At 44.7% G+C, this 12837-nt stretch overlaps 1 protein-coding gene across 1 annotated transcript in view; it reads right to left on the reverse strand.

Moving 5' to 3' along the window:
- The window catches only part of BRSK2 (BR serine/threonine kinase 2), a 109512-nt gene that overhangs the window by 18595 nt on the left and 78080 nt on the right, over positions 1 to 12837 (reverse strand). Inside the window, exons 8-14 of the mRNA XM_069968338.1 lie at positions 7843 to 7989; positions 6540 to 6571; positions 6001 to 6165; positions 4982 to 5079; positions 4741 to 4891; positions 4164 to 4224; positions 840 to 1047 (exon numbers count right to left, since the gene is read on the reverse strand). Coding sequence (XP_069824439.1) covers positions 840 to 1047; positions 4164 to 4224; positions 4741 to 4891; positions 4982 to 5079; positions 6001 to 6165; positions 6540 to 6571; positions 7843 to 7989 — 862 coding nt within the window. The remainder of the gene's footprint in view (positions 1 to 839; positions 1048 to 4163; positions 4225 to 4740; positions 4892 to 4981; positions 5080 to 6000; positions 6166 to 6539; positions 6572 to 7842; positions 7990 to 12837) is intronic.

A 12837-nucleotide genomic window follows, 5' to 3' on the forward strand; every position in this document is an offset into this window, starting at 1 on the left:
TATTCTCCTGTGCAACGTGTCAAAGAGGATTTTCCAGACCTCTAAGTTGCTGCAAGCTGGAATGCCTCCTCTTCAACCACCCCCTATCCCATCCATATCCCTGTTTTACTGACATTAAGCCGGAAGCTGAGCCCTAAAGCAGGGTCAGGGATGGGAAAGGGAGCAAGGAGACATTTCAGATCGCAGGGGCTTTGGAAAGCCTTTAACATTAATGGTTTACTCTACAATAGACCAACAATATCAGTTAAATGGGGGTTCAACTTCTCCACCAATGAGCTGATTGGCTCTGGACTCGCTGTCTGGTACTGCAGCTCAGTGCCATTCACTGGAATATATTGAGCAGCAGATTACTGCAATATCAGCCAAGCCATGAACAATATTCATGAACGCACCAATATTAAGCCATGTTCACACAATGTATTTTTGCCAGTATTTGGGGGCTGTAAAGGCCAGTATAACAGTTTTACAGTTTAAAAAACACATTTTTCCTATTAAGATCTACTGAATTCAATATCAAAATGTCCTTTAGACATAAAATTAAATGACATTTTTTTGGCCAGAAAAATAGCCTTTTTACATATAATGGAAGTTTTTCTCCAGTCATTTTTCCATGAAAATCTGTGATTTTTTTTTATGGCCATTCATAGTTAGGGTGAGGACCTGCTTATACACTGCAGTAATAGTTTAGTGGCTTTTTAAGAAGTATATCTACAAGGTGGTCATATTGTATATTAATTGCTTAATATGGCAAAGCATCCTGAGGTCTAAAGGAGATATGAGGTAATAGCACATATATCACTCATCCACTATCTCCACTCATTCTTAGTATTCCTTCTCACCTTGAAGCTTGCGGCGATGGAATCTCGGTGACCCCAGGAAATTGTTCTTGATTGAATTCAGTCTTGTCCTCCAAGGCATTCCACCAATACTTGGGCTGGATGGAGGGGTAGGGGAAGGGGTGCCCGCCGGACTTTCCTTGGGCGTGTGTACAGGCGTTCCCTTGGGAGTAGGGAGGGGGCTGCCACGGGGTGACGGATGAGGGGTAACCTGTATAAGGGGCACAGATTTGGGGGCCAGATCAGATGCGGGCAATTTATTTGATGTTCTGCACGCATTATGCCCAGCAGGAGAGTTTGGAGCTCTTGATGGGACACTAGAGTTATTTGTAGAAGGAAGGGGATTGGAGCGAGTTGTCTGAAGGGGCTTCTCTGAAGTTCTGGGCTTGGGTGGGAAGGTGTGGGTTTTGGGATGAGTCAGATTGCAATCATTATGCCCTGCAGAATCAGAGGTTGGTGGGGTATGAGGTGAAGAGGATGGGGTAGGGGACTGGGGAAGGGCAAAAAACCTCCTTATCGGCTGTGAGAGAAAACGTAGTAAGGAAGGCAAGAGGTAAAAGCAAAGAGAGGAAGGCAAAGAAGAGAAAGGATGCCAAAGAAGCGGAAACACAGTCATAAAGTTATGGGCACATACATAAGAGCACAATATAAAGAGAGGACAAAGGACAAACAGCAGTGAAACATGAAAAATAAGTGAAAAAGAAATAGTCAAAAGCGACAGATAAGAAGACGCAGATTGATAGATTTAGTGGGTCACAAACAGAGACAATGAAGCAAAGCAGCCATGGGAGGAGGGACAATAATTTGCCATATAGGGGTACAAAAGGGTCAATGGAAGGAATGACAGCAGCCAAAATGAGAATGAAAAAAAGAAAAAAGACATGCATGTTAGAAGCAGCACCCCAAAACCAGCCAAAGCGAGAGAGCAGTCCTGCAGTAATCAATGGCAAATGGCCATTTTACCTGCCAGGTTGTTACAAGATATTCACAGATATGGATTAAGTCAGCAATCCTCTATACTGTTTTTTCTCTGTATAAAATATTTTACTCCCAGTTAGCTTACTGTCACTCCAATGTTCAGACCCTTTCCTCCTAACACCTCTAAGTAAACACCCATTCTGTTCAGATCAATGGGCTGGACGTTGCTGGGCTCTAGTTAATACTTTACATAAAACTTCTAAAGCTTATATCCAGTCAGCAAGGAGCTGCTGACAGGTCCGCCTTAATAGAATGGCAGGTAGATTGGTAGTGGGATGCCCCATTTCCTCCCGGTTCAGTATGGGTATTGTCCCCAGGGAGAATCCCTGCCTAGTTAACCCCTGGAAAATAAAAGTCTGCAGGAAGAGCTTGGACTTTCATTTGACAATAAAGCCAGATTAGACTTTAAACTTTGAACTTAATCGTGGACTATGTAGCTACATATGAACCCAGGGGCGTAACTAGAAATGCTTGGGCCCCATAGCAAACTTTTGATTGGGGACCCCCTTCCCGTCTTACCACTAAGCCGTCAAGTCTAGTTATAACTGCAAGGACTCATCAGGAATGCTTGCTGTTAAAGGGAACTTTGCAGAACCTGGGAGGCCCGCTTGGCCACCTAAAACTGCAAATTATGACAGCTCAGGGGGCCCAGTGTATTGCAAGAGCAGGCAACAGGGCCCCCTGATGTGGTGGGCCCCACAGCAGCTGCTATGGCTGCTACAGTGGTAGTTACACCCCTGTATGAACCCCCAAATCAAATTCCTACAGTACATAAGGATTTACTACTGGCTAATACTCTGTAACTGGTAGACATGACTGGAACAGTCTAAAGAAATAAGTAAGGAGGATTACTAACATTATGTCTTAATGCATAGAAGCTATGTTATAATGGAAGCATGTGCTGAATTACATACAGCGCAATTAAACAGTAACATATAAAATCAGAAACATGGATATTCTTCATTTATCCAGACATGGCTACTAGCCCGGCATCCCAATAACTGTATAAATATATAGAATAAAGTACTACCTTATGTACATCATTGCTTATATTTCAAGTATGTCAAATTATGTGAGAAATTTTAGGCATGATCACCCGATCTGATCAAGATGATCTATTATTTTTGGTAAGGGATCATGTACAGTAGATCCATGTTATAGACTATGGGGGAGATTTATGAAAGGGTGTACATATACACCTGGTGTAAATTGCCCACAGCAACCAATCACAGCTCCTCTTTCCTTTAAGCAGAGCTGTGATTGGTTGATGTGGGCAGCTTACATCAGTCTAAATTTTATACCCTTTGATAAATCTCCCCCTATGTGCCCACCCTGTACCTCCATGTGTCAGTGCTTTTATATGGAGACACAAGTAGTTTTTTTCTCATCTCTCATCTCTGTAAAAACATATTGGGGCATATTGCATTGGGTGTCATGTTATAGAGGCAATGCTAGAGAAGAGGGGGTGTACAGAGGCATCTATTAGTGGCACACAGTGTGCGTATGACTGCACCATGTAATCTAAACAGTAAGGTTCTCAGTGACTTTTGTTCATGACAATGCTTGGTAAAATGGTGGTATTAGTGATACCTGCGTGCGTTTATATTAGTTTTGTGGGTCTCTAATACTTGGATGCAATCCCAGACTGAGGCCAAATGAAGCCTAGGAGGCGAGAACCATGGTCATGTACATCCACATGGAATCTACGTACATGTGTACTGGCACATACCATATAATAAGTCCTATTCTGTCTGAAATTGTGGATCTGTCAGACAGTCAACGGATCACTGCAACTTCTTTTCCCAAAGTTATTGTAAGAGTGCCCAGCTAGTGTTCACATTATCCACTTTTACAATTATCCATGTCACACAGATATTCCACAAATACACACACACACACATGCAGATTTGACTTGAGTTACCGAGCCACCTTAAACAGTCACAAGTTCAGTGTCACCCTTACTAAGGTACGTAGTATTTTGTTTCTGGTTAGGCTTTGGATAGTTCTTTATTGCCATACAAAGTCAATTATGGTATATTATTGAGGATTAGATGCATTATAATGTATATGACTGTGCACCTCAGTAACTCAAGCCGCATACTGTATGTGTGCAAACTATATACATAAAAGATAGCATTATACATACATATTACATCAAACAAATGTAATAAGGATGACTAACATAGGCAAGGGCTAACAGAGGAATGCCTCCCATCAGCAAGTTATAGTGACTGTGACTTTATATGAACAGCTGTATGTGGAATCACAGCCCTACTGGCTATTAAAGGTGAAGGTGGGAGAAGGCAGGGGAAATATAAGGAGTAGAGTAATGAAGAAATGATTACTCACCCTAGGACTACTGATCGGACTGGTGGAAAGTCCTGATGAAGCACCACTAATAGACCGCGACCTGAAATAAATTGGAGAACATCTTATCATCTTTTCCATTTTCACCAATAGTAATTACAATCTGAGCAGATCTAACTATAAGATTCTCTATACTGGATAATTAGGTTTGTATTGGATGTTTCCATTCACAGACAGCAAGCAGAGGCCTTGACGGCATTGTTGATTTAAACACATAGGCCCAGAATGACTAATCAGCTTATGCCGGCTTTCTGGCTCAGTGACAGATGCCCTCATGAACCATGATTGCTATCATAAAGCAACCTGTCAATCAAAGTGAGCTCGATGGGCCAAGGTAGGTAGACAGGACATGCCCTAGGACACATTTCCCGAGCCTGGAACATAACACTGGCTGAGAGCCAGCATTAAATCTGTCTTTCCTCTCAAGTAAAACAGAATTTATTAGGATTATATGACCTGTCGCTAAATCATACTGCCCGCAGGTAGGGCTAGTGCGATCCTGCTAACTGACCCCCTTTAAATCCTCATAGAAGTTTATGACACGAGTGATCAGATTTACCTCTGCCCATGCTGTGCCATCTCAATAGCTCTGCGTGCAGGTACTGGTGAGCCACCATCTGTTCCACTAAGCACCTCCATAGATTTTCTCTCTGGCCTTCTCTTCCCGTGACGAGTCAGCATCGGAGAGTCCACTCTTTTTCTAGGTGGATCTATAAAATATTGTGAAAATGACCAAGAAATTAAATATGTCAAAGTAAAAATGAGCATTGGACTATAGAAAGGGACCGCAGATACTTTACCTATGTCTACTCTTGGGGGGAGATCTTCATCTTCTTGGCTAGGATACCTTTCCTTACGGTCCAATAACAAGAAATAAATCATCTTCTCCTGATTCTCTCTGAATATTAAGAGATAAGTAGTTTAAATAAAGTTCAACCTTTGTTTATAGGTAGAATAAGAATATGCTGCTATAATTTCCTTTTAGTTTAAAGGGGTTATTCAGGATTAGAGAAAACACAGCTACTTTTTTTTTTTTTTTTGCAAAAATAGCACCATCCCTGTTCCTAGGTTGTATGGGGTATTACAATTCAGCTTCATTCACTTCAGTGGAACTGTGCTGCAAACCCACACCAAAACTAAGGCATCACTTTGCTCTGTTTGGTGAGGCTCCAGTAGAAAAGTTAGAAAAGCCCTGGCCTAGAGTAAAGTGGGTCAGCTCCAGGTACCTAGGATACACCAAAATTTTGGGTTAATCACTCTAGCCACAAGCCTTCCTGTTTAAAGAGGCTGGCCACTTAATAGTAAAATTGTTCAGCGTGTAGTATTAGTAAGTGTACTCACTGCCCTTACTGACAGCAGGTCCCCATGTTAGCTAAAATCAGAGTCCTCTCCTCCAGACTGGGCTGTTCTGCTCGGTGATGAGTCTGTCCATAAGATGACCGACATGGAGGAGCATGTGGGGAACATGGTCACTTGCTCCTCCATGTCGGCCATCTTATGGACAGACTCACTACAGAGCAGGACAGCACAGCCTGGAGGAAGGGAGTCTGATTTTAGTAAGTACACTTGCTAATACTACACACTGAACAATTTTACTATTAAGTGGTTAACCCCTTTAAGAACTGTTACCCTTGTGGAAGAATCTGTGATAGGTTTACCACTGTGTCTGGCCATAGCCTTGCACCCCCAAAACAAGACTTTATGCAGTTTATGGTTAAACAACAGCCTTTTTTTGATTATACCATGTAAATAAATGTATTCACTACATATAGAGAAATGATATTAAATTTACAATAGAAACAGCAATCTAGACTCTTACTCTTCAGACAAGAGGTCCTGCAGTAATTTGTTCCGATCTCTAAAGCAGCCTAGGGAGTGCATACTTTCCAACACATCAGGGTCCACATCCTCCAGTGACGGCAAAGACCCCATCTGTACCTTCCTGGGAACTGCCTGCTCTGGTTCTGGTTCATTCTTCCCCCCACTGTATTAAAAAAGAAGAAAAAGATGTCTGTATATCATGCATGTACACATAGCTATCTGTCACAATTCTTCATGTACACAGCCATCTGTCCATGTGCTATATGTACGCACTGCTGCCAACCATCTATCTGTCAGTAAGCTTAATATACACACACAGCAATCTGTCACAGTCACTAATCTTCATTTACATGCATATCCTATTTACAGACACATTTATCTGTCATGGACGGCGTATCCGAGATGAACACACACTGCTATGGCTGCTTCATATACAGGCATATTACACGCATGCAATACACATGCAGGAAATACGACTCATAGAAAGGTTACACACAGGAGACATGGAATCTAATCTGCTATGGTGTATATACTCACATGTACCAGTTGTGCTTCTGAATGGTTTCTAACTGCAAGGGAAAAAACATACAACTAACACATACTGCTGTACATCATCCATGCTAGCTCTAACTGTGATACTGCACAAGGTACAGCACCCATTCTTCATATTGGTGCACACGGAGGAGATAGAGACATAATTCTGATTATGTAACAGTGATTCAATAAATCCATGACAAAAAAAGTATTAAAGAACATACTGGCAATGCAGTTGTAATAGGGATTAAGCAGAGCTGAATTTATTCACGTGAGACTCCCTAGTTTATTTATCCTCATAACTATCAAGCTTAAACCTTAAGAAGTAAATTTGGGGAGCATTGGGGAGGGGGTTCCTGATACAAAGAATTTTACTTAGAGGATGATATTTACTATCTGTCACCACTAGGGGCGCACTCTACAAACTAATTTATTATAGAGTTCAATGGCAGCGGTATAAATTCTAATGCCATGAGCTCTGACTTGTCATGGCTAAAGGGAAGCTGAATTTTATTTATTTTATTTGGTGCTTTAGTTGCATGACGATTTAGGGAATTCATGAAAATCACTTTTGACCTAGCTGAATTGAACAGAATTAAATTAGAGGTTAATTTCTTGCCCTAAAACCACCTCTTTTAACCCCTGCAACATTCCAAGCCATCAAACTATGCCTGTATATTTCTGGAGAGGCCTTGCAGGCGTAGGATGTGGTAAGATGCACTTTTAAGTTCCAGCATTTTCCTTTGCTGCCCTGGTACTTGGAGATTTGTAGCTTAATATTAAATGCCTTTGCAGAATTTGATTCCACTACTGACCACCATCCAAATGTATGTGCTAAGGCGTTCCAAGAAGCTTGCTCTTTTTTAATTTGCGCCAAATAGATTGCCATACATTTGGCACCACCATAATTATCCCAAGTGACACGTTCAGCTCTGCTGCATCTATATCAAAGGCAATTTTTTTCTACAGCTAACATATGATTGCGATATTGATCTTTGTATCATATCACATGACAATGCTCTAAACATTGGACTTTCCCGAGGTACTCATCACCAGACACCAGTAGATTTGCAGTTTATTTCCAACACAAGGTGGTTATTAGACTGACTGCAGGCAGTTGTTTCTTGTGCACCATTTTACAATTTCAGTGATGGATCCCCCATATTTGATGGTGGTGGCAAGATAACAACATTCTGATGCAAGTCACCATTATACTTAATTTACTTCCAACAACCTGTCTTCAAGGCTGGAGAGCTAGTAATATCATGGTGAAGACACTGTCCTTGGATTACTCCAAATTCCTCACCGTCAATCTCTTGATAGGATCCACCTCAATCATTCCACATAGGAGGTTCTGACAGTCGGGGGGAATAAAATGTGGCATATGGAAGACCCCTCGTTTTACTTTCTCCAAGAGTTGCCTTAGGTTGTCATCATCAAATGGGAGGGCGCCCTGAAATACAAGAAAACAGCCACTGATTCGGCCTTCCATTGGTGCCATAACATACACATTTCCCAACACAGTTATAAAGCTGAATAGGGTGGCAGTCAGACATCCTTAGGCATAGAATAACTGGTTTGTTAGATGGTCCAGGCAGCCCATAGCAGATAGCGGCGGTCTACTGCCCCCGCTCCTATTACACGGATCAACGGCAGCAGATCGTTGCTATCTGCATTGTTGCTCTTTCAACATGTTGAAAGACAACGATCAGCCGACATTGTGCACGTTGGCTGATCATCGTCTTCTATTGCACGTATCGATTATCAACCGTAATGCCGTAATATTCGCTTAGTGTAATAGGGCTTTAAGGCTGTGTTCGCACTACTGATTTAATATTAAGACTGCTGCAGCGGGCAGGGCTATTCTTCTTATCAAGAGGATAGACATCATGATGGAACCTGACTGATCCTATAACAAGTCTATTAAGTCTATTGGGTGCCGTTAGTGTCCATCATGTGATACATCGTGCAGTTCTGTCATGGTTTCCATTATAACAGACTGCAGTATGACCTTATAGGTGCCCTTGTTTTAAATCTTCTCCATAAATCCTTTCACTATCCTAAACCACCAACCAGGAATATCAGATGTTAACTCCTAAACCATCCTAGATCACTAACCCTTTACTAGAATACCATCCTAGGTCTTCCATAGTAATTGTATTACCCATTAAACCACTCTGGATAACCAAGTATAATGGATATTAACCCCTTCCCACTTTAAACCATCCGAGGTGACCACCCTCTATATAACTCTAGATCGCCAGGGATAGTGCAAGAATGCTATTACTAACCCCAAAACAACTTTAAGCAAAAAAGAATATGCAGTCTTATACATGAAAGATTACAAAGTGAGTATAAATGGTATAACCCATTTTCTTTACAGATCCTACGCTAGCTCCCAGAGTCAGACACAGGATACAGGATGGCAATGCGAATCCATCTTTTGATGCATTTATTTCTCATTTTGCAGTAAAGCTATTTGCAAATTGTCATGATGGGTTCTCTTTATGCCACATCTTGCCTGATCTGTTTCAGCATCTTTCATCCGCCCTACAGCGATACATAAAATGGTTATGCTCTTGTAAATACTGGATGATAATAATAACTGAGGATCTGTGGACCTGCCTCGTTTTTATTGAGACTAATATTGCGAGGCGCTCTAAACTTCCTGTGCTTCCAATAAACACACGATTGCAATGTCTGCACAGGACACGTAATGAGGTCGCTCATTGCTGATAAAAGCTAGCGCTTATATCCGACTAACTCAAAAGAACAGCAAAATAATAATAAACTTTTTAAACTTTATCATGACATTTTTTTCCCTGCCACAGCAGTATTCATAAAAGTATTGAGCTGTGCTAGCAATGCAGAAATCTGCAGGGAGATGTTATGTGTCTATAGAGGAGACTGCAGGAGAAGAGTCCGTGGTGAATGCAGATAATTACATAATGTTCTGGAGGATCAGACTGTATATGCACACACAGATGAGAAGGCCGAGCTAAATAATATCTGGCTGAGGAAAAAGAAGAGTTTCCGCTCTTTAATTATACATGAATGTGTCCGCAGTGCTGGGTAACAAAAGCATAGAAGGGGTTAACTCAAGATTAGGCTTATACCCTATGTACAGGGGCAGCCATGCATGCACACTTGGGGGGCAACAGTCCCTGTTCTCATTAGCAGTGGGGGTTCCAGCAACTTTTAATTTTGCACTAACCCCAGCGGCAGATTAAATGTACCTGGTCTGTCAGACACCCAACCCCCCCCCCCCCCCCAGACACACACACACACACACTGATGCGGGACCCAATGCGGGACCCCTAAAGCATCACCGCCCTCACCCTCCATCTTTGCATCCCCTATATAGTAGATGACCACTTGTGTAGTCCCCCATTAATAGATGTCCCCTGTGTAGTGGCTCCCCTCATCCTTCAGCATCACTGCCCTTATCTTCAGCACCATCTCCTCATCCTCCAGCATCACTCCCCCTCATTATTCAGCATCATCCCCTCATCCTCCAGCATCACTCCCCTCATTATTCAGCATCATCCCCTCATCATCCAGCATCACTGCCCTCATCATCCAGCATCACTGCCCTCATTATTCAACATCATCCCCTCATCCTCCAGCATCACTGCCCTTATCCAGCATCACTGCCCTCATCACCCAGCATCACTCCCCTCATTATTCATCATCATCCCCTCATCCATCAGCATCACTGCCCTTATCATCCAGCATCACTGCCCTCATCCTCCAGCATCACTCCCCTCATCCGCCAGCATCACTGCCCTTATGATCCAGCATCACTCCCCTCATCCTCCAGCATCACTCCCCTCATCCTCCAGAATCACTCCCCTCATCCTCCAGCATCACTGCCCTCATCCTCCAGCATCACTGCCCTCATCCTCCAGTATCACTGCCCTCATCCTCCAGCATCACTCCCCTCGTCCTCCAGTATCACTGCCCTCATCCATCAGCATCACTCCCCTCATCCTCCAGCATCACTCCCCTCATCCTCCAGCATCACTGCCCTCATCCTCCAGCATCACTTCCCTCATCCTCCAGCATCACTCCCCTCATCCTCCAGTATCACTGCCCTCATCCTCCAGCATCACTCCCCTCATCCTCCAGCATCACTCCCCTCATCCTCCAGCATCACTGCCCTCATCCTCCAGTATCACTGCCCTCGTCCTCCAGCATCACTCCCCTCGTCCTCCAGTATCACTGCCCTCATCCATCAGCATCACTCCCCTCATCCTCCAGCATCACTCCCCTCATCCTCCAGCATCACTGCCCTCATCCTCCAGCATCACTCCCCTCATCCTCCAGTATCACTGCCCTCATCCTCCAGCATCACTCCCCTCATCCTCCAGTATCACTGCCCTCATCCTCCAGCATCACTCCCCTCATCCTCCAGTATCACTGCCCTCATCCTCCAGCATCACTGCCCTCGTCCTCCAGTATCACTCCCCTCATCCTCCAGAATCACTGCCCTCATCCTCCAGCATCACTCCCCTCATCCTCCAGCATCACTCCCCTCATCCTCCAGCATCACTGCCCTTATCCTCCAGCATCATTCCCCCCATCCTTCAGCATCACTCCCCTCATCCTCCAGTATCACTCCCCTCATCCTCCAGCATCACTCCCCTCATCCTCCAGCATCACTGCCCTCATCCTCCAGTATCACTCCCCTCATCCATCAACATCACTCCCCCCATCCTTCAGCATCACTGCACTCATCCTCCAGCATCATTGCCCTTATGATCCAGCATCACTCCCCTCATCCTCCAGCATCACTGCACTCATCCTCCAGCATCACTGCCCTCATCCTCCAGTATCACTGCCCTCATCCTCCAGCATCACTCCCCTCATCCTCCAGCATCACTCCCCCCATCCTCCAGCATCACTCCCCTCATCCTCCAGTATCACTGCCCTCATCCTCCAGCATCACTCCCATCATCCTCCAGCATCACTCCCCTCATCCATCAGCATCACTCCCCTCATCCATCAGCATCATTCCCCTCATCCTCCAGCATCACTCCCCTCATCCTCCAGCATCACTCCCCTCATGCTCCAGCATCATCCCCTCATCCTCCAGCATCATTCCCCTCATCCTCCAGCATCACTCCCCTCATCCTCCAGCATCACTCCCCTCATGCTCCAGCATCATCCCCTCATCCATCAGCATCACTGCCCTTATCATCCAGCATCACTGCCCTCATCCTCCAGCATCACTCCCCTCATCCATCAGCATCACTCCCCTCATCCATCAGCATCATTCCCCTCATCCTCCAGCATCATTCCCCTCATCCTCCTGCATCACTCCCCTCATCCTCCTGCATCACCTCCCTTATCCTCCAGCATCACTGCCCTCATCCTCCAGTATCACTGCCCTCATCCTCCAGCATCACTCCCCTCATCCATCAGCATCATTCCCCTCATCCTCCAGCATCACTCCCCTCATCCATCAGCATCATTCCCCTCATCCTCCAGCATCACTCCCCTCATCCTCCAGCATCACTCCCCTCATCCTCCAGCATCACTCCCCTCATCCTCCAGCATCACTCCCCTCATCCTCCAGCATCACCTCCCTTATCCTCCAGCATCACTCAACTCCCACATGCTCCCCTGTTTCTGCAGGTCTCCCGTTCTCTGCTGTCTCCTGTTCTATCCTCCGGCATAAGCAGATGCTGCCTGTGCCAGAAGTCCCGGTCTGTAACATGTGTTGCCTGTGCCGGAAGAGATAACGGGAAAGCAGTACCGGGGCACCTGCAGCGACTGAGGAACTTTTAGTGCGCCCACTGGCCATGCAGCTGCACAATACTTGAAGGCCCCCAGAGGATCATCAGATGGGCCCCCGAGTGATGTGCAGCTGCAGTGAGATTAGATGTTGGCAGTTCGGACGGCTGTCAGCCCCCCAGAAGCCTCTGGCCTTGAACAGCTGCCCAAACTGCTCACATTATAATCCGAAACTGACTAACCCCTTTTAGCTCCTTCAGTGGCCTACTACTTTTTTTTCTATTAAAGGGGTTAAGCCATATATAAATACATCATGCGGTCCACGGAAGACACTCAAGCTTTAGCCAAATTGGCTACAAAGAGAATATCTCCCTCTGGAGGACCCAGAAAGTATAAGCTCTACAAAGACAAGCCAAAGAATTTATGAGACGTGTAATGCTTTATTTCTTCTGTTGCTGCATGAAAATTGATCAGGATTGAAGCCCTGGTGCAGCTTACAGTTGAATTGTTCTAAGAGAGATAAGCCACAGCCAGGGCAGCTAACCCCTCTCCTCCCCATGGGGGA

The sequence above is a fragment of the Dendropsophus ebraccatus genome, chromosome 4 (assembly GCF_027789765.1).
Source record: "Dendropsophus ebraccatus isolate aDenEbr1 chromosome 4, aDenEbr1.pat, whole genome shotgun sequence".
NCBI classification, from domain to species: Eukaryota; Metazoa; Chordata; class Amphibia; order Anura; family Hylidae; genus Dendropsophus; species Dendropsophus ebraccatus.